Source organism: Oryzias latipes, chromosome 16, assembly GCF_002234675.1.
Source record: "Oryzias latipes chromosome 16, ASM223467v1".
Taxonomy (NCBI): Eukaryota; Metazoa; Chordata; class Actinopteri; order Beloniformes; family Adrianichthyidae; genus Oryzias; species Oryzias latipes.
In genome coordinates, this window is record NC_019874.2 from 6038692 (window position 1) to 6060571 (window position 21880).

At 42.4% G+C, this 21880-nt stretch overlaps 1 protein-coding gene across 3 annotated transcripts in view; it reads right to left on the reverse strand.

Moving 5' to 3' along the window:
* Positions 1-21880, reverse strand: part of vps13b (vacuolar protein sorting 13 homolog B) — a 318686-nt gene that overhangs the window by 55125 nt on the left and 241681 nt on the right. For all 3 annotated transcript variants that reach the window (XR_002874967.1, XM_023964361.1, XM_023964362.1), the window contains exons 38-42: positions 19438-19830; positions 11582-11784; positions 10254-10470; positions 6596-6780; positions 185-381 (exon numbers count right to left, since the gene is read on the reverse strand). Coding sequence is in view for 2 of the 3 variants with exons in the window: in XM_023964361.1 (XP_023820129.1) it covers positions 185-381; positions 6596-6780; positions 10254-10470; positions 11582-11784; positions 19438-19830 (1195 nt within the window). In the remaining variant the exon portion in view is untranslated. The remainder of the gene's footprint in view (positions 1-184; positions 382-6595; positions 6781-10253; positions 10471-11581; positions 11785-19437; positions 19831-21880) is intronic.

Consider the following 21880-nt stretch of genomic DNA (forward strand, 5'->3'; position numbering starts at 1 on the left):
CCCTGCTCCTGCTCACCAGATGTAGGGTGAGGGACACATTCTGAGTCTTTGTGCTCAGTGGCCTGGGAGCACTCTCTTTCTCTGCTTTTACTCACACAGGAAGGCACAAGGTATGCAGATCCCCACTCATGCAAAACCCCTGCACACATGTAGACAAGGCCTGTGAACTCTCTCTTTCGATCACCTCTGTTCGTCTCCCCCTTCTCCGCTGTGATTGAGCACAATCCTCCAGAGGTCTGAGGCCACCAGCTTCTTCTGCTGTTGGCTGAGGCTGAGGCTGGGCAGCTGCAGCTGGCAGGCACTGCTCTCTGACAGGCTGAACTCCCGGTAGAGAACAAACGCCTGCTGGAGCTCATCCCAGTACTCCAGACTGCATGGTATCTGAAAGAAAAGACACAGAAATAACTTACATAAGTTGCCCCAAATATGTATCATATTTAGTTTTCTGTCCTGAGTTTTTTCATTGTTCATTTTAAGACTAGCATGGGAATGAACTGTTTTTACACTGGCTGGGTTCGTCTTTTAGATAAACTGAAAAAAAAATGCTTATAAGAAATACACAACAGATGACAAACAACAGAAAATGGTATAACTTTACTTGGTATCTGGAACAAACGCATCAAACACCAAAGAGTCAAGCAGGTGACATGGCTTCACTCTTGTGCTGATAAACAGTCACTGGTTCAGTTCTCTGGAAAGAGCTTGAGCAGCTCCAACAAACTGTCTTCACTCTGCATCAAAGCGAAAGAGTGCAAATCTGTGCTCGCCCATTCATTACAACCAGCACTTAGTGTAGAACCAGAACAAGTGATGCCATGACCACCACGTCCGTCAGTCTCACTGCTCTTTGCTCTATTCAGTCAGCTAGTAAAAGCTAAAAACCACCAAAGACAAATGACAAAGATCAGAAAGGGTTCAGGGGACAGTTAGGGAATGTCTTTGACAAAGGCTTCACGAGGAGCCAAAGACACCACACAGCTTACGCTCTTTTCCTGCAGCCCTCAGGGCTCTGCAATAAACTTCAACAAATTTTCTATTGAAAGTCAGAAACTTTTTCCGCTTAAATACATCTAAGCGGTCACCAGCAACATGCCAGACATTCCTTTCAAATAAGGCTTTGCTGTAGGACTGATATTCATTCCTCCTAATGAATCCCACAGATACTCTGCTTTATAACCACAAGCTTTGGTTTAGTATATGACGGCATTTCACTGCAATGAGACCCCCCCCCCACGACCAGCATTCACTTCAGAAGGGCAATGATGGATGTTTTACGTTTGTATCTGTTAGTTGATTAAGAACCAAACTTTAAGTTCCAATCCAAACAAACAGAACGTTGTAACTCCCATTAGTGTAACCCTGATTACTCATTGGCTGGAAGATTATAGTGAGGCTTTGTTATTGAACAAGAGGTACCACAGCTCTGTGAATTCCCCCAGTCACACATTAAGTATTGAACATCTGCATTGGTCTGCTAATCATTAAAAGATGACACTCTGTCTATTAGACTTATTAAACAAGGGGATTTCCTGCCTTGGAGAACGACAATGGGATTTTTAATACAATGTTTTTAATAATTCATGGATTAAAGACTAAATTAACAATCACTCTAAACAAAACCAGTCTGCAGAACTCAACAATCATTGGAATTGAGGTTATGTGGCTGTACTTCAAACCAAATGATTAACCGGATATGTGCGTGTTCTCCTTTAGAGACCAGTGGGGCTCTGCAATGATCATGAATGCGCCTGTGAACTGCACCGCGTTCTCGAACCGTCGCCTCGAGCACCTGCACAGGGCAGCTACTGATGGATCAGTAGTGGCAGAGCAGGCACCTGGAGAACGCTGGCTAAGTCATGATTATTGCAGTGTGTGTGTGCTGAAGGAGCAGGAACATTACTTACTAGCCAGTTAAAAAGCCCACGAGAGGGTCAGCAGATCTGCAGGTGACAGCTGTCTTCAGGAAACACGTCCACACACGCTTACATTCGTGAGGCTGTGCAGTTGCATGGAACTGGATGAGGTAACTGTAGCTTACATCATATGTGAAATGTCAGACAGGTTTTCCTGGAACCAGACTCTCATAATTGTACCTGACAGACTTGTGCACCCGTGATCTCCACACTGAGCCACCGGAGCGGAAACTCACCGAATCCCTTCTGGGAACTCCCAGCATTGCACTGCTCAAACAGCAAGCATGCCGTTTTTCCCTCCACCTGTGATATACTAGATAAGGACGGCATGCTGAAATGGATATATGAAGCACACATAGGGTAAAGAGAAATATATTCATTCGGATGAATATGCGTCACGGCCTTTTAGAGCTCTAGCACTGGCCTAGCGAAAAGGTTAAGATTAAATCAACAACATGTGCGCAAAGTTTTAGAGGAAGGGGAGAAGAGAGGAAAAGGGATTTTTGTGTATTGTATTTGATGCCTGGCTCTTGTTTTTGGGAGTTGATACATATACACAGGTGCATGCTGGTACGCATGGGCGGTGTCAGTTTGCCATGACTGATTGCGTGTGTATCATAACTGAAAACAATATGTAGGATGGAATAGCTGACATTCCCCTCCGCTGGACGGCTCCAATCTGTTTCCCTCAGGAACTCAAAATAAAGCTGACAGCTAGACCTTGGGCAGAATAACAGTAAAGAGGCTTTCCAAAATATTTTGTGTTTGAGTTTGGAGGGGGGGGGGGGCTGTTTCGAAGTCCTTGAAGACAGTATTGGGGATTTCCAAGTAATTAAATATTTCAACCCGTTTACAAATACTTTCACATTCAGAAGTGTTGGCAACATGCGCAACTTTCATCTCAGCCTCCATCACTAACATCCACATTTGTTTAGAGGGGGAACAAAAACAAAACAGGACTACTATTCAGTTTTACTCTACTGAATCACGGTTTTAGAAAAGCTGAACTGCAAAATGCAATTGAAAGCAAACGCACCATGATGGGGATTATTTTATTTTCCATGCTTAAGTGCTAACTTTCAAAGATGTTTCTGGAACTGTAGACCCCCTCTGCTCACTGTGAGATGGTGTCTGCTGACTTCACAGCCATGTGGACCATTGCTTACACTCATAACACCAACACTATTATTAGGTCTTCGCTTATTTCACTGGTGCGTGTGCGTCTATAAATTCCACAACTTGCTACCTCTTATCGGTCAGCAAAAAAGTTAAGTTGACATTAGCTTGAGCAAATGTTTATTCAAGAGATGTAATGAAAATTGTTCTGAAAAAGACTCCCACAATGCTGTCTCAGGTGGGCTAATATACGTTAACATTAATCAGTGTGGAAAATCAGGAATAAGATCATGCCGAGGTTGTCAATCTCACCTTTTTTTTGCTTGTTTTTCCTCGGGAAAGCCAAACTTTAAAAGGACAGGAGGTTTTAGAGGATGAGGTGTAGAAACTCCGGATCAAATGAACCACATGGACGGTCCGTTATTTTTACAGTGCTTTAACTGTGACTAATGCAGGCCTGCCAGAACACTGTCCCACTAAAATAATAGTTATCTTGGCAATAAAGCCGTCCATTTTCTGATGGTTCGTATAAGGGAAATATTTCACAAACTCCCCTCTGATTCTAGTTCCCAATAAAACCTTGCATAGTTGCACTAATTGTATGAAATGAATAAAAAAGGACAAAAAAAAGATGGCGGTACATCGTAGATGTGAGGCTGAGGGTGGGACTGTGTTTCTCATAATAAAAGCAAAGGCAGAAAAAGCAGCTGCAGAAGTGGTTATGGCAGACGTTTGCTGGAACGTCTCAGGCCAAAGAGTTTTATGATATCAGTCGCAGGCCAGCAGGGTCATGATGGCAGCGCAGCCCTGCTGGGACTTGAAAGAGTATTCCACGCTGCCATGCACGAAAGCAGCAGCAGCAGGGCAGCAGATGGTGTGAGGGTTGTGTGAGGGAGGCAGAGAAGTTGAGGAACCTCTTCAAACAGCAGGAGCATGATCACATTAACACATTTGTACACGAAGAAAAGCTGCTGGAGCTAAAAAGGCATGAAATGAGAAAAGAATCTGATGCATTTCTTTTTCAAATATGCTGAAAGTGAAGCCAGGTTTGGCTGTGCGCTTTAACATGCAGTCTCTGCTGCTCCACGGAGCGGGGCTCGGCCTGAATCATAATCCCCACGTCAACCTCTGGGTGCTCAGGCTTCAGAGGGGATGGAAAAAGAGCTGCAGGAACACCTGCTAATGATTCACAGAACTGGATCGCATGGCTGTTAGAAGAGGAGAATGAGTCACCTCCTTTTTTATCCATTCATGACCGCACAGGTAGGAACCGGTGGATGCTCCATCAGGGATCTGATCCGTTTCGACTGGCTCCAACTCCGTGACATCTCCCTCTTTTTAATGTACATAAGAAACGGCACAGACAGCCTTTTGACTTTGAGTAATGGACGGAGGTTAAAATTTCCCCTTTGAGATGCTGGAACCAGTTGGAAAACCACAGCTATTTAAATGCAGGAAATCTTGATTTTATAAAATGATAATATGATCTGCTCTGGGGACAGGCTTGCAGCACACTCTGGCGTGAAAGCCCCCCTGCTCCATCTAGTTCATTTCTTAACGAGAGTTGAGAAGAAGATGAGTGAGGAAGACATAGTGTGTGTCAAGAACAAAATATGAGGAGACTTTGCTTTCCTCTTTCTTTTTTTTTTTTTGTTCACCTGCTGCTCCATGGAAAAACCGTACAGCTTAAATGACGGAGAAGAAAGAGCAGATTTGAAAGTCAACCATCAGTCTCCTTTTAGTCACTCCTTTGCTTTCCCCGTACCTCTCTGTTTCCATTTCTCATCATCTATCAGCTAGCATCAGCGCAGCCAAATGCTGATTTTACAAAGCAGAAAAATGATCACTGCTTTTCATCTCCATGCAGCTTTTCTCCCTGAACAGGCCTGATGTAGAAGAAATGAAATTCCTTCAGACTGGAAAGCGAGTGGTTCATGCTTCAGTTTTATGGATGCATTTCTCTTATGTAGATTGACTCTTTCCACGCTGGGAGGAATATCCAAATGAACTCAAAGAGACTTTTGGAGTTTCATGAAAGTGGATGCATAATCTCTGTGCTGCAATCAAACTTAGTGTACTGAGACAAAATAACCACCATGAACCCCACAGTACTCCATTGCAAGCTGAATTCTTCAAGGGGGAAATGGCTAAAGTCCCTTTCAGTATCTGAATCGGTGCTGCACTGCTATTTCTTCAGTTCAGCAGTTGGCAAATGTTCTCTTCATGTCCTTACACAGGTCCTTTTCTTCAGCTGCTTCTGAAGAAGACATTGCATCGGTATTCCTCTCCTCCCTCCTCCTTGATACTCCATCCACATTAACCAACCTCTCCTTAACCCAGCTGTCTATCACTACATCTTCTTCCATCCCTCCCTCCCTCCTGTGAAACGGCTCCCAGCTTCCCCGCTGTAACTCAATACACGGCCAATCAGCGACAGGCTTTAGAGCCGAGCTCGCTGCAGACTTTACAGCTGCACGCCTCGCTTGTAAGTCAAACATCTGCAGCACCTCGGCTCTCCTAGGCCGGGACACAAGCATCTGCAGTGTGGGTGGACTGACTGTGGGAGTTCAGCAGAGACAGAAAGATAAGAAGAGCAGAGAAAGCTCTGCCTTGGATGGACGAGGGAAAAAAAAAGACGACATTTAAAGATAAACACAAAATTGTAGTAATATCAGGCCTTAATATTTTAAAGAAAATTATTATGTTAATAAATGTGTATAGGATAACACATATGCAAACTTTCACAGTTTATTTAATTTCACCTCTTTAGTGTAAAAACTGTCTGCACTTAATGCTATCAAATGCAACCAAACTGATTGAAACAGCAGTTGTCAATGTGCTTCTCATGCAAATGAAAAAAACAATAAAGATGAGTAAACGGTAGCAGCACGTTATTGTTATAAAGATTTATGCAAACAACATGAAGGAAAATGTGATCATTGCATCAGTGCTGTCATGAATGCTACCTCAAATTAGCACATGTGAGGTGTGGAAAGGAGAAGTTATGGAGACGGATGAAAAGGGAGGAGGGCTTTGGAACACATCTCCCCTTGAAGGCAATTATCTGGACAGACGGACAGGAATGCAAAGACAGCGGATGAGTGATAGGAGGAAAAGTAGGATGTCCTGTCCCCCACTGAGGCCCCGCAGGCTCGGTAGCTGCAGCAGCCTGCCAAAGGATAACCTCATCTTGGGTTGGAAGCACCTGGCTGTTCACTGCACAGCATTCAAGATTTCTTCTACAGCTGTCTGAGCATGTATTACATGTTTGGAGGGACAGCAGGGGTCTCTGTCATTTAGTAACTTAACTCAAGTCAAGGGAATCATCATGGCCCACATCCCAGCTCTCAGTGCAGGTGATGTTAAGCAGGGAGCTGTGAGAGCTGTGTGGATTCTCTTCTCATCTTACAATTCTCATATCCCCGTCCCTACAACAGAAGGCTATACATCTCTGATGTCATGAACTAGTACATGCAGCTGCGTAATAAATCAGTGAGTCCCACTTTCCTTGAATTTCAACATAAAAATAGACGGCCTAAAAAAGGAAACGCGGAGGTTCACTCTACCTGTAGGACGTCTCCCAGGTCAGCAGTGCTGATCTCCGGGTCTTCGGTTGTGTTGAAAGGAACAGGCGTTATCCTGACAAAGGTGAGAACACGAGGTTCAGGGTATCTCCACAGCATCACCCCGGGGCTGTCCTCCGTCTCACTGTAAAACACCACCTCATGGGGTCCTGGCAGTCTCCGTGAGCCTGCGAGGAAGTGCAGCAACAGGAGCTTAGCAGCCATCAATGATTGGGATGAAAAGAAGCGGTAATGTGAAAAAGTAACTGGTTAAAACAATAGGAAAGAAAAGTACTGACAGAAAATTTCACAACAAACTTTCAAATTCTTCTGAAATAAAACATTATGTGATTTAGGTCAAGTTATGATATCAAAAATCCTACTTTATGGCAAATGACTTTTTCATAGCAAACGGGTTTGATAGGACGGAATCTGAAGAAGTTGCAGTTGAAAACAATAGTGGCCCACAAAGCCCTCTGAAAAGCCGTTTGAGCCTTTTCTGGATGTTTACACGTGTCGGAGCCGCTGCATAAACAAAGAGGCTGAGTAAACATTTTTGCTGTTGGGTAAACATCCACTGATTGAAGAGTGGCGAGCACCTGCAACAGTTGGAAGGCACAGGGTCTAAACTCTGAGCTGCTGTTTGCTTTATCCTGTAGCTGCTGTTTGGGACTGCCAGTTTATTTGTGAAAGGGAAAAAAATGACAAGCTGAGCACAAACATGATAAAATGTGGGAATGTGTTTGTAGAAAAACACTATTTGTCCTTAGCTCTCCTTTGTTGAAGGAAACTTTCCTTTTTTGGCCTTTTGTGAAATGAGACTCCCCTTCTTCTTTCCCTGGACCGTCTCTCTTTTATGCCCATGCGTCCCATTCGTCTCAGTGTCAGGCCGCGGGGGGCCACACACTGTCCTCTGTACTGTGGGGCCGGGGTTTCTGTGGCTGTTGACAACATATTGCAGACAGTCTGTCCTCTTAAAACTAGCTGAGTACTTCTTCTTCAGCTGTATTATTAAATGCATCAAAGACCAGAGGAGCAGTGCAACAAACAAAGACTCAACCACAGCTGACAGAGCCGAGTTTGATCCTCTGTGTATACTGCTGTGATCAACCGAGTCTGCACACAAAGAGCAGCACTCACAGCCCAAAGAAGAAGAATAAACAGCATGTTATTCAGAGTGGAAACAGGCCGACGCCTCCGATGAAATTTCTTTTCACAGACAGCTTTGATCTGAATTTGATTTAGGCTCATGTGGATCTGAAAGGACATCTCACTCTGACAAAAAAAGAGACTAATCCAACTGAATTGTGTGAACTGCTCCTCTCCTATGTAGATATGACTTCATCTGACATATCCTGAGCACTGTGAATGCATGATGGTGTGCAGTATGACACTGAAAGTCTCATTTCTCACCAACAAACAGACTGTTTTGGTGCAGAAAAAAATCAGGTAGATTGTTTTGGAAAAAGATATTAACCGTATTTTTCGGAGAATAAGTCTCAGTTTATTGCATAGTTTGGCCGATGATGCGACTTATACTCAGGTGCGCCTTTTATGTGATTTTTAAAGGGCCTATACTAGGCAATATCTACTTTTTGAGCTTTTAAGTATATTATATTGGTCATTCCACACAAAAAATAACCCCAAAGTGGTATTTTGATGCTTTCACGCATTTCTGAGCATTCCTCTAAAAGCCTGCTCTCTGAGTACCAGCCCCTCCAGATCCCAGAAAGCCAGAGGGTTCTCACATGTGTGACAGAGACAAGTGAGAACAGCCTCTTCCAGGAAGAGTCTGCACTGCCAGCACCCAGGCCAAAACACACACACACGCACACGCACACACGCACGCACGCACGCACGCACGCAAGCACACACACTTTCTCCGTGGAGCTAGTGGAGATCCGCAGACACGCTGGGCGGCACCCACAAGGAGTGAAAGGCGGAGCTTCAGAGATCGAGTTGTCTTACTTCCGGGTGGGAAAATAAGCTGCGAAAATGACTAAGATTTCATTTTAAAAATCTTTCTTTAGTGTGCCAAAGCTAATGTTTTATTATACACATGGATATAGTTTAATATAAATGGCTTAAGGAAAGCATGAGTGGCTCCTGCGGCCCCTAGACCCTGAAAGGATCAAAATGGGTTTAGAAAATGGATGGGCTTAAGAAAAACACAATACAGGCACTTTGAAATAAATAAATAGCAATACATATATAGCAGCAACAACAAGAAGGCGCAGTAGGTGTGTGTATTTGTTACTAACAAAGAAGAAGAAGCACTGCTCAGTCTTACGCCAGGCTCGGCTGAGTTATTCAAAAGCAACTCAGAAGATGATGAATTTTTAAAAGATTTAGTGATTTGCAGTGATATCAAGACTTTAGTTGAATTGTCAGCAAGTTCTTTATGCTTTGTTTATCTGAATAATTGTTCATAAGTTGCATTAATTTAGTAGTTTCTCCCGTTTCAAGTAGCTAAATAAGCATCAATGTGTTGAGGTAGTATATTGTTGTATATTATTGTTATTGTATATTATATATTTGGTCTTTTGTTCTTATCTATTCCTTTATTATGATTTGTCTTTTAGGATGAAAGGTCCATTTTTTTTAAACATATTTTGTTAAATTTGTCACAAACTTGGAACCGAAACTCCAGTGCAACCTCTATATGATTTATTTCTTCTTTATTATGTATTTTATGGATGCAGGGACTTATACCCTGGAGCGACTTATAGTCCGAAAAATACGGCAAACAACATGCTGACACAATAACTAGGTTTTACACAAACTGCAGTTAACATTTCTGCTCATGCACAACTCAACCTGCACCAGCAGGTAGATCAGCCATATGTGCAGGTCTGCACCAAATACTTCAGAAGACACTTTTCTCTAAGGAGATGTGGCCTGCAGCTTGTCAGACAGTTGCATGTAGTGCCCATTAGCAGACCTTTGGTTTAATCAAGTTCCAGATGAGGAGGCTTTGGTCAGTTGGTCTGACCTATAGACGATCGATCACAGCATCATGGAGTAGATGTTTACACCTAATGACGTATTTTGATTGAGTGATTGTTTTACTTGAGATTGTTTTTCCCACATGAATGCTTTTTTCAGCAACTCTAAGAAAATTCCCTCCAAAAATCTCACATTAAAAATAAATACAAGGATAGAAAACACACCAACAGCTCATGGCTCCCTAAAGCTCATGTTTATACTAAATGGAGGTGAATTTGTGAATTCTATGTTCCTTTTTCCAATTTGACAGCAGAGTTTGTTTAAAAAGTATATGTTTCGTCACAAAGGAAATAAATCTGATTGATGCACTTTTAACCTGTTTATCTGAGAAATGAGGCAAGTATCATCAGGCATAGCGCTACACTGCTAAGCTTACTTTGGACTGCAAAGTTAGCTGGTCTCCATAGCAACAGATTCGAGCACAGCTTTTAAACTTACTGTTTCATATTGATTATGCACTGAAACTACATGTCAACCTGTTTTAAACATGATGGGGTGGGTTCATTTTTTATATATACATTATTTTATTTGAAAACGAAAAGCAGATCCTGACTTGTAAGGTATAAAAATCCTTTTGGTTGATGCAGGCATCAATAAAAGCAGTAAAGAACAAACGCGGCATGATGCCACTGATGTGCTTCGTGCAGACATTCACCTGAGTCCTGAATGTACTGAAAATTTCCAGTTCGTAGGTCATCCGAGCTGTGCTCCGTTCGGGGGGAGGAAGAGGAGGGAGAGGGTTGAGGCTGGGTGTGGCAAGCCCTTCCCTTTGAGGAGCCATCAGCTAGGTCGTCTTTATGGGGGTGGAAGTAGGCACGGAGGTGTTCCCCAACCAGCATCAGGCAGTTCAGGTGTTCCTGCCCCCAGAAGATCTATTTTGTTTAGGAAATAAGAAAGAATAAGAGAGAGTTCAAAGCAATAGCAAAGCGTGTATACAGGGTTTGAAGTAAAAAATAAAGGAGAATAAAAAGAAATGCAGTAAAGGAAAGGAACACATTTACAAATGACGTGAGCTGCGGCATAACTGCTTCTACCATGACCTTACTTTATTTTCCAAAACAGGAAGAGGCTGTGGATCTTACCCTCTTCGTCACCCGTTCACAGCATTACTAATATGATCCAATATAACCTTAAGCTCTCCTCACTTGCCCGTGGCATTCCCCTTCTTCTCAGCCTGGGGTTTGGACTGAAAACTAGGAATCTCTGAGTCAAAGACCCTTCGCACATGGAGCTGCCTGCCTTCTCCCTTTCCTTGCCCGACACACTCTTTAGCACCGGCTATGACTAAACACTGAAAACAGGAAAATTCGGGGATTTTCTCTCTTCCCCTACGTTTTTGGAATTGGAGCATGAGAGAAGAAAAATCGTAAAGGAATTCCGGTGGTTTTGGTAAAGAACTTGATTGAAACACCACAAATGCCAATATTTTTAGAGGGAACAGAATGATTACATATTAAGTGCTGAGTTGCTAGTAATGTTTCTGTTAATGGGCACGCCATAAAAGCATTAGAGGAGCCACTGAATGAGTACGGAGGGGTTCCCCCAGTGAAGGTAATGCGGAATAAAATATTAGACATAGCAAACTCCTTCAGAGACATTAAGAGGGGACTTTTACACTGTGGCATCATGGGAAAAAAGACACACAAAGGCCTTCAACATTCCTTGTTTAACCAGCAAATATTACTAAAACGCAGACGAGGATTACTGATATTTTATCTTAAACAAAGGCAAAAACCTGCAAGACAGATCTGACGTAGAGACGAGGATTAATTTCACTTGATGAAGTTATAGTTAAAGTCTGTTTTCTAAATCAGTAACATTCAACCAGTTATCTTAAAACGAAGTGGACAAAGTCAAAGTTTTCAATTCACTCAAAGTGTTGTTCACTCTCACTTCCAAGCAGGTGCAGAGGCACTGATCAAACTCTAACCCTTGAACCAGAGTGGTGTCGGTTAATAAATCTCTCGTGTGAGCCAAACAAACCTGCAGCAGACCCCCCTTAAGGTCCAGGAGCAGCTTAGGGGGTCCGGGCTCAGCCCCAGGGCTGCCGCTGTGCCGACACCAGCGAGCTTCCACAGAACTGCTGCAGGAAAAAGGGCCCAGCAGGACACGACTCTGGTTCCTCAAGCCTGTCTTCACCAGAGCATCTTTCAGCTTCAGCAGCAGAGAGGCAGACTGAACTGTATCTAGGAAAACACAAGAAGTAGAGAAATGAAAAGCGGAAGCAGTTCATAAAGGTCAATAATTCATCTAAAATGGGAAACAAGTAAAGATCTTTTTAACATTTACAATCTACTTTCTTGTTGTTGTAGTTTGTACAGGAACACACAATTGTAATGAAACATGGCTTTGTGTACTTTTACACACAACACAATATCAACACGGCAGTGTTAACGTTTTTTAAAACGTGAAGAATAAAGAAAGCAGGATTAATTACAACACTGATTTTCGTAAAGCCAAAAGAAAACAACAAAGATCTCTAGAGGCACAAGTAAGAATTTGCTATATTTGATCCTAAATAGAAACAAAAAATGATAAATAACATAAATATGGGCTTTTACAGACCTACAAAAGCTGTTTTCAAAAAGGAAAGATACAGACAGACAGCAGGAACAGGAGTGAGAAACAACGAAAAAAGGGTGTGCATTAAAAAGTCTGCTATAATATGGTGAAATAACACACTTTTCCAGGGTTGATGAACTGACTCAATAACATCTTGTTCAACAATAAAATGCATGAAAACAACAGGGGTGTGGCAGTGAGAAAAAGAATCTGGGGAAAATACTGAGTCAAATACTGAGTCATATCTGTCTGGCTTGTATTCATTCAAGTTGGACGTTTACCTGCAAACTTCTGGGAGCTTAGATAATAAATTACTCATGAATATGAATGTTTCCTATCTTCTGCAATGTTATAGCTAATTTAACAGTTTCAATTATAAACCGGCAGCATGAAAACGTCAAAGCAACGCCCTGAGATGCCCAGTCGATTGGAAAGCACACCGGGAGCAGCAAGTTAGCAGAAAACCACTGTGGCGCACGGCTGGTTGTCTCGCGGTCACGTGTGTGCTGTACAGGCAACAAAGAGTTACATCTTACAAAACAACAAAAACTAAATAAAAGTCTTCAGCATAAACAAATATAAATGAAGAAAAACGATATGAGACTCACCCTAGTGCTCTTCTGTGGATCAAACACTATTTTTACACAAAATACTAATGATTTATCGATGCTAACTAATAGAAATATTTATGATTGGAGACAAACTGTTCCCCTTACATGTCCGTCACATCGCCATCACTCTATCAATATAAAGACCACATCTAAAAGAATGCTGTACATACTCATAAATGCCCTGAAATAAAAGCACGTGGAAGCAGAGTAAGAATAATGCATACATAGACAGCTCACACCTGCAATCATTGCACTGCCATCTTAGCCTATAGCCACCCTAATTCACACCCAATGAAGGTAACACGATGCTTATCACTTGATGAACTGATTGGGTGGAGAGAAGGATGATGGAGATCTCCCTACATGGAAAAACTTCTCTGGCACACACCCAGGTAAGATTAGAAAGGATCGGGGACTGATTTACCATGTCGGTTTCTTCTTGGCAGCTGTTATCTGACCACTGCCTGACTGATTTATGCACTGCGACTGACTGGTATCAATTAGCAAAAACCTAAAGGAGTGATTACATAACTAGCAGAGGCCCCCAAAGACCTTCTGGGATGGTAACAGTAAAAGAAGTAATATACCGTCTCTCACCACAGAAATATGCTTCTCACTCACCACAAGACCACTACAGGACACAAGAGGGAACTGGTTGATGCACCAGGGAACACTAGCAGCCAAAAAGAAGCTTTAAAATATTGAAACCATTGAAACCTAATTCAGCCACAAATTGTGCAACTTCTCTCACTTAAAAAGATGAGAGAGGCCTGTAATTTTCATCATAGGTATACCTCAACTATGAGAGACAAAGTGAGAAAAAACAATCTAGAAAATGACATTGTCTGATTTTTAAAGAATTAATTTGTAAATTACGGTGGAAAATAAGTCATTCTACAAACCAGCAAGATTTCTGTCTCTCACAGACCTGTAACTTCTTCTGTAAGAGGATCCTCTGTCCTCCACTCATTACCTATATCAATGTTTGAACTAGTTATCTCTATCAACGACACCTGTCCACAACCTCAGTCACCCTCCAAACTCCACTATGGCCAAGGCCAAAGAGCTGTCTAAGGACACCAGAAACCAAATTGTTGACCTGCAGAGAGCTGGAATGAAAGTAACAAAGGCTACCACCAGTAACACACTACGCCGCCAGGGTCTCAAATCCTGCAGTGCCAGACGGGTCCCCCTGCTAAAGCCAGAACATGTACAGGCCCATCTAAAGTTTTCTAGAGGAGGATCCATAAGAAGATCGCGGAAATGTCCTATGGATGAAAGCTGAAAGATGAAACCAAAATGGAACACTTTGGTTTAAACAGAACTTGTGATATTTAGAGGGAGAAGAACTATGAGTTTTATCCCAAGAACACCAACCCCACTATGAAGCATGGAGGTGGAAACATCATGGTTTGGGGCAGTTTCTCTGAAAAGGGTATACGATGACTGATCCATATTAAAGAAAGGATGAAAGGAACCATGTGTGGTGAAATTTTGGGCTTAAACCTCCTTTCATCGGGGAGAACACTGAAGATGAAATGTGGCTGGATCTTCTAGCATGACAATGATCCTAAACACAACAACAAATGCGTGTCTATGAAAAAAGCATTTTAAGGTCATGGAAGCAAGTTTTTGGACCTCAATCCAATAGAAAATCTGTGAAAGTCATTGTTCCAGGAAAGCCTCCAAAACATTACAGATCTAAACAAAAATTAAAATAAAAAAAATAAAAAGGTTAGCTTTTCTGTCAGCAATTTGTTTCAGTTCAATTGAGTTCCTCTATAAAACTCCAATTCAGAACTGAGGTTGTTGCAAGGCATTACACAGAAAAACCCCAAAACTTGAAAGCCTAAACTTAGAATGACTATACTCCAAATCCTATACAGATCCATCTGGTAAAGACAACTTGACATCCCTGTATTTTAACTGCAGCGATTTTTGCTGTCGTCTCCGTGGTGTGGATGAATCTGGGTGACTATGCTGACCAACAGGGACCAACGCTCTGCAGTAAAAATATTGCTTCATGAAATCTGAACAGAATAGAACTGAAACACTGGATGAGTGCTGCACTAACACGCTCTGCTGTGTGACGGTGAGTGTGCTCCTCAGTCGGGAGCCTGTTCGGACAGTGTGACGGCCCCGTGGCCCTCATGGAGCCTTGGACATCTGTTCTCTTTCTGCTGCCCACCTCTTTCTCTTTTCCTGAACTATAAATGCCCCTCTACCTTGGGAAGTGGATGGAGGGAGGAATGCTGAGCTTCCACTTGCTTTTCATTAACACAGGATCTGGTAACACACCTCACTGTCAGCCTAATCCCTTCTCTCTCCATCTTGTCCCTTCCCTGAGAGTGGCTGCTATGACCAGGTACAGAGCCCCAGATGTTCAGCGGGTTTAAAGGGGGTGGGGGGATACAGGCAATGGGCTGCTGGTGGTGATGAAGACAGGGTGGGATGGAGTACTAACATTCAGCTGCTTCCCGTTCTATCCTGTGTCACTCCATATGTCCACACTCTGCATTTTCTTATTATTTATCTCTTTACTCCCTAATATGCCTGCTATTCCTGTGATTTTGGCATCCTTCACTCCAGCCATGTATCTAAAAAAAGAAAAGGTAAAACTTTTCCACACCATTTGCTCCTGCCTCCCATTTGTTTTTCTACATCATCAGTTTAACGTGTCGGGATTTGATCCATCAGCCTCCGTTCACCACAGAGAAGCAACGACTGTAGTGATACAAGCTGCAGCAGCCCTGTTCCATTCTCCTGAATTACATCTCAAGTGCAGCCTTTCCCAGGGGGGTAATTCCCACTGACTTATTGTGGCAGCTCAAGAGCTCAACCTTACCGAACGGGAATCTTGACCTTTATCTCTGGAAAATTCCAAGGTATCCATTTTCTGTAGTCTGAAGCAGCTTGGAGTGCTGAGTGATGGAGGTGGTGCAGTTAAGGCTAAAAGTCAACAGATACATCTATTGTCAACAGAGATCAGTCTGTGTAATTGGAGACAGTTTGTCTCCTCTCAGTGCCAACAAATCTGGAAGCACTATGTGAAGAAGCCCTGAGGGAAAAATAGCTGTGTTTGTTGTGACAAGCACCTATACGCGTGCAAACGCTTTCAACAACAACAACAACCAAAACACTCCATAGGTTATGCAGACGCACAACTTCTGATGTTTACTTTACAATCCCTAAAACTATTTCAGAGCCTAAAAGAGATTTATGCTGGGATCTGGAGCCGTGTAAACTCTTCAGTCCTCCAGTGTCAACAGCTCAGAGTTCAAATGATGTCAATGTGTTCAGAGATGAAATATTAAGGTATTTAATGAGATCTGCGCAGACCATCTTAAGCCTTTCAGGTACTTCAGAAACCGCTCAAGATGATATAGGAGGAGATGGACAAGAAAATCTCCAGCACACAATGACAGCATTAGTTTTATTACAGCATAATGCTCTGAACATTTTCCGCTATAACAACCAGTAGCTCTCAGAAAAACCAAGGGTGAAACACCCAGAAGATGTTTATCACCACAGGTGCTCCTGGTCCTAACGTCTTCCTCACTCTGTGATAGTGATTCCAAATCAGTTTAATTAAAAATATGTTTTTATTTCAGAAAGAAAATTAAGTAAATAAGATAAAATAAACATCCATCCAAAGACTGCTTCCACTTCCCGTGTTTACTGCAAACCTAGAAAAGTATTCATTTGTAGAAAAGAGCCAACTGTTTTCTGGAAGTGTTTTAAACAGGAGAGAAAGAGCTTCCATGTCATCATCATTGTGTCCATACCCTCTTTTTCCACTCTGCGCTTTCTTTGGTGTTTGTGAAAGTCAACAGATCAGAGACGGAAGAAAGCTGAAAAGCTGGAGAAGCTGCAGCACTATGGATTGTGTCATTGCGCAGTTATGTAGATTTGAGTAAACAAAGTGCAAATTGTTTGAGGTTTTAATTAGCATTTTTAACAATCATTTTATCTGAAGTAATTCTATATTAACAACATCTGTGAAACAGATGCTGGCACTTCCAAAGGGCTGGGCTCCAGCTCCAGATCCTTGAACACCAGTCAACAGAGGATGTTTTGCTCAGCGGCACTTAAGTATAAACCATCTACAAGCAAAATTATGAGTCAAAAGTGTTCCCTATTATCTACTGCATGTGGCATGAATTCAGCAGCCTCTTTAATTCCTCTCGTCCCTTCTATTATTCGGTTTGAAAGAAAAACAAAAAAGATTTTTTTCTATTGTTGTGGCTCAAAGTTGGGTATTAGGAATTCCGTAGTCGTGACGCCTCCTGCAGCAGGAAAAGCCCCAATGAAAGGCGGGTTTGTTTAAAGAGAAAGATTTCTCACACACAATCAGGCATCAATCAAAGATCCGTGAAATCAAACCAAAGGTCAAAGGCAACGCAAGTTCCTGCAAAAAACTACTCAGTATATGGACAAACCCTGCTTTTAGCTTACAGAGCCTGTACCCTACTTTTCTTTAGACTTTCAGAGTAAACTATATCCATATACAAAATGATTTATTACCTTTGGCTCACTAAAGAAGGATTTCTAATAAAAGAAATGAGTTTTTTCCCCAGTTCATTTTCCTACGATACGATTTTTGAGGCTCCGCCTTTCTCTCCTTGTGGGCGTCACTCATTTCATGACGTCAACCCCGAGCCGACCTCGTCAGCATGTCTGCGCTTCGCCCACGAAATCAAACTACATCTGAACTTTTGCAAAGATGGATGTGCCTATTGTTCATAAAAAATGAAACCCTTAGGCGATCACCACTAGCTCTACGGAGAAAGTGGGTGTGTGTTAGCCTGGGGGCGGAACTGGCAGCATAGATTCTTCCTGGAACGGGCTGTTCATCACTTTGTGACATCAGTGTGAGAACCTACTCGTTTTCGTGGGCTGGGAGGCCCTGGTGCTCAGGGAGCAGGTTTTTTAGAGGAATACTCAGAAATGCGAGAATGGATTCAAATAATGCTTTGGGGTTGTTTATAGTGAGAAATTACCATAACAATATACCGGTACTCAAAAGCTCAACTGGTCGATCTTTCATGATATAGGTCCTTGATACAGATGATCAGAGTTACCGTGCGAACAAAGCAACTATGTGGATGGTGGATCCCATATCCACCTGTAAGGGCATAGAAACAGGATCCATCATCCACACAGCTGTCTGTGCGGGCAAAAAATGGACAAATATGTACACACAGGTGACCCACACGAAATATCAAAGTGGCAGACGGTTTGGAGAGCCCGTAGGGCATAAATGCTCTTGGGCATTTTTTCTAGGGACATGCTGTGGGCTACAAGTCCTAGCAAACACTTGTACATCAAGTAAGAGTGACGTAGGTGAGATGCAGGCGTGTCAGACACATTTTTCTTTTATTCCAACCCCCTCAAACTCTGCAAACTGTGCTGAGACCCATGAGTGCTGTTCAAGTGAAAGTCGGACACTTCTTTTTTTTGCAGCGTGAAGAAACCAGGATATTAAACAATCAATGTAGTTTGTGTGGGCATCCTACAGGTACTTACATAGGCCATGTGCACACCCTATGCGTGCAGCATTTGCACGCTGCCAATAAGATCCAGTAAGCGCAACCTTGCTAATGACTGGAGTGCTGTGTAAAGGGCACCGTACGACAGCATCACCCATACGTGTGTGTAACATACATTATTCTAATAAAGACTTCATGATACTTGTACCACACGCACAACAATGGTACATTCCATTTCTATGACATCCCTTGAGGCGGTCGCATGAGTGTCAAGGGAACTGAATGACACACCTTTACTGCTCTCAACAACCCTCTACGGTTCTGGACAACTCGAAAACCCGCAGCACCCATACGGGGGTTGACCCGTACAAGTACATGTGGCTGAGTCAGTGACAACAGAATTTCCAAGCAAGATGAAATTTCTTTAAAAAAAAGATTAAAATGTTTAACTTTCAGTTACATAAAACAGTCAACATCAACAAAGACTTCGGTATTTCTGTTCAAGATATATTACACTAATACAGTATCTTTTTAAGTATTTTGATCATCTTCCCTTAGTTTTGTCAGCATATGTGTAAGATTGATAAAATGAGCTCTGTCCTTTCCTGGATTGAGAGAAAATCGGCAAGACAGAACAATTCAGAAACCTTAGAGAAAATCAAGGTTACTGTGGTGTTCACCGAGCACAGCTTACATCAGGCCTTGAAATTTTTGTGGCTTTAATCAAATTTGAAGTTTCAAACAACTGACATGCCACAGAAAGAAGGTGCACGTTTACTCTGTCACTGTATCTTAAAGCTGTGGTCAGTTCAAATGATTACAACATTTGCCAAATGCGATTAACTCATTATAGCAGTTTTAAATACAGCTCCACCTTTTTAAGCAACCTTCTTTAAAAAAAATACTGCAGCAGAGTAGATTTAAGGGGATAACATGATGAGTATAAAATTTTCCTCTTACTATCGATGAAGATTCCCTAAGATTCATCACTCTGAGGTGAAAGATGGCCTTTAACTCTTAGAGCCATAAAGATATCAGCAGCTCAAAGGGTTTGAGGCCAAAAGAAAACAACAAAAATCTCGACCCACCTATTAAAAGACCTTCTTTGCTGAAGACGTACAAATCAATTGGCCTTTGTTTACCTTAAGCTTACTTTGTTAGTGAGTCTTTCACCAACCTTCTGTCCTGGGTGCCGTCTTCACTTGCAGACATCCTGTCAAGGCTGAAAGTGATACAGTCAAGCTGGGCTTCAGTGCGTGGCCTTCTGTCTCCATGGTTACAACCATCTGAGTTGTGTGGACTGACACTCTGTGGAAGGATCGAGCTAAGGTCTTGATGCTGCTGGTTAAGGCTAATGATGAACCCTGATGAAGAGGGTCAGAACGAGGGATGAAGGCCTGTGGTGTCTTTGTTGGAGATGAATGAGAAGAGGAGGCAGCAGAGGCTGATTTAGCAGTGGTATCCCATTTCTGGATGGACAAAACCTTCTTCAGGTAGGCTTTGGTCTGCTCCAGCTTCGTCAAAGTCAGACTGACTTTCAGTGGCCGTGAAAGCTGCCCAGTTAGCTCAGCTGTGGAGATCAATAAAACAAACACAAAAGATGAGAGGAGAGGCAGAAAAAAACAGAAGAAAGGGTTTAAGACATAACAATTCACACTATGTTCTTCTGTAAGGAGTTTCTGAGTAGGTGCTTGTGAAACAGGGGAAGGGCTGTTGTACACACGCCATACTGTTTTGATGAAGTTCCGAGTGTTTAGGTAACTGTGGCTGTATGTTGAGATCAATGTTTTTTATGGTGATGGTAAATAGTCAAGACTCGTATAACATTTATTTACTGTAAAGCGCCTCTGCTTTTGGCCTTAGTTGCAATTGCCTTTGCGACTAGATATGGGCTGTTTGCAGGGGGGACATGGGTAAACCTGCACGGGGCACACAGGTGACAAGAAGAAAAAAATCAAGGTTGTAGCCTGTAAGGGATAAAAAAAAAATGTTCATGTGCATTATTTTCTACAGCTAGGCTGCAGGTGACAAGTTGTAGTGAACACAACACTTAAGGGTAAGGTAGGTGAGACACAGACACTTCAGGATTATTCTTTGTCTTTCAAGTGCATTGTGCGACAGAATTACATGTATGCCATAAGTACCTGTAACTTTCATTATCCATACAAATATTTGATGATACACCTACCACATGCACAACAATGATACATTCCATTTTCATGATGTCCCTTGAGGCGGCCATACAAGCCTCAAAGGAACAGCAAGACACGCCTACTCTCCCGTCAAGAGTCGGCCTCTCCTCTCTATGACCCTCCAGCGGCCCAGACAGCCAACAAACCTGCAGCACCCGTACGGGTCAACCGCCATTGTAATTAAGATTGTGCTTAAGACTTTTCACATCTACTCACACAAACTGCTCTGCTGCATCCACCGGAGGCAACTAAGTCTTCAGAATCTTGCCCAAGAACGTGATCAGGGTAGACAAGAATTGAACCATCAACCCTTGGCTGGGAGATGACTGCTCTATCATTCTGCCATGGCTGCCCAATCAATAAAAGGTGTCACAGCAGCATGGACCTGTCCCCACTTTTTTATTTTTAGTTCCTTCTGAACTTCAGATGAAAAATTCTTATTTTAACTTTTAAATAAATGGACATTTAAAGACCTTTGCACGCCATTTTTGTAGCATTGATAATGTTAGCTTTGGGTTGTGAGGGGGAGAATGTAAACTAAGGAACCATGGGAAATGAGCATTGGCTTTCTCCTACGCAACCAGCCCACAACTCAGAGGTGAATTTCTAATGACCTGAGCAGATATGATCTAGAAAACGACAATTTATTTAATGAGGCTAAAAACAGCATCCTCATAATAAAAAAAATCACCTGGAACGCTTTGAAAATAGATCAAAATATGATCAAAGTGCGACTTTATCAGCTCACCTCTGTGGTAAAAGAATGGCTCTGTAACGGTTTCAATCTAAGGTCACAAATAAAATAAATTGATTGTTGGCTCTACGCTTTGTTCTTTAAAATGGTCCTTGATTTTGGAAAACCCAATAAAAACTGTTCCAAATCCTTCTGAGGCCTTCAGGATGAGGCAGCCTCATCAGTGTCTGTTTCAGAACATCTGAACCCAAATCAAAGGGAAACTACATGGAGGTTCGGCTTGTTAAATCATATCTTGAGGACATCTTTTTTTTCGTGTGTGCATGAAATGACCTGGGTTCATTCTCGATCTCTTGTTTCTTATGAGCTGATATTCTCACTTGCTGTCTGAATGTAACATCCTTAAGTGACACTGCGGAAAAGCAGAAGAAAGAAATGTCCTTTTCGTGCCAGCTGCATAAATTATGTCCTCTCTGCAGATCTACCTCTTTCTAGCTCTCTACTGCCTTCAAACACTTGACTGGAATTTACAGCGGCACATGAACTAACTCCATGCCATTTTACACCACTACCACTATTTTTCCACCTGGTCACGAGACGAGAGAAGCAACTGCAGTCAAGCACCGCTGTTTTTCATGTTGTGAGCTTTTAAAGGTTATCGGTCTGCTGTCTTCCTTCTGCTCAGGTAGGCATGCTGGGTGACATGAGTTGAACTGAGGACTGCGTCTGTTTTC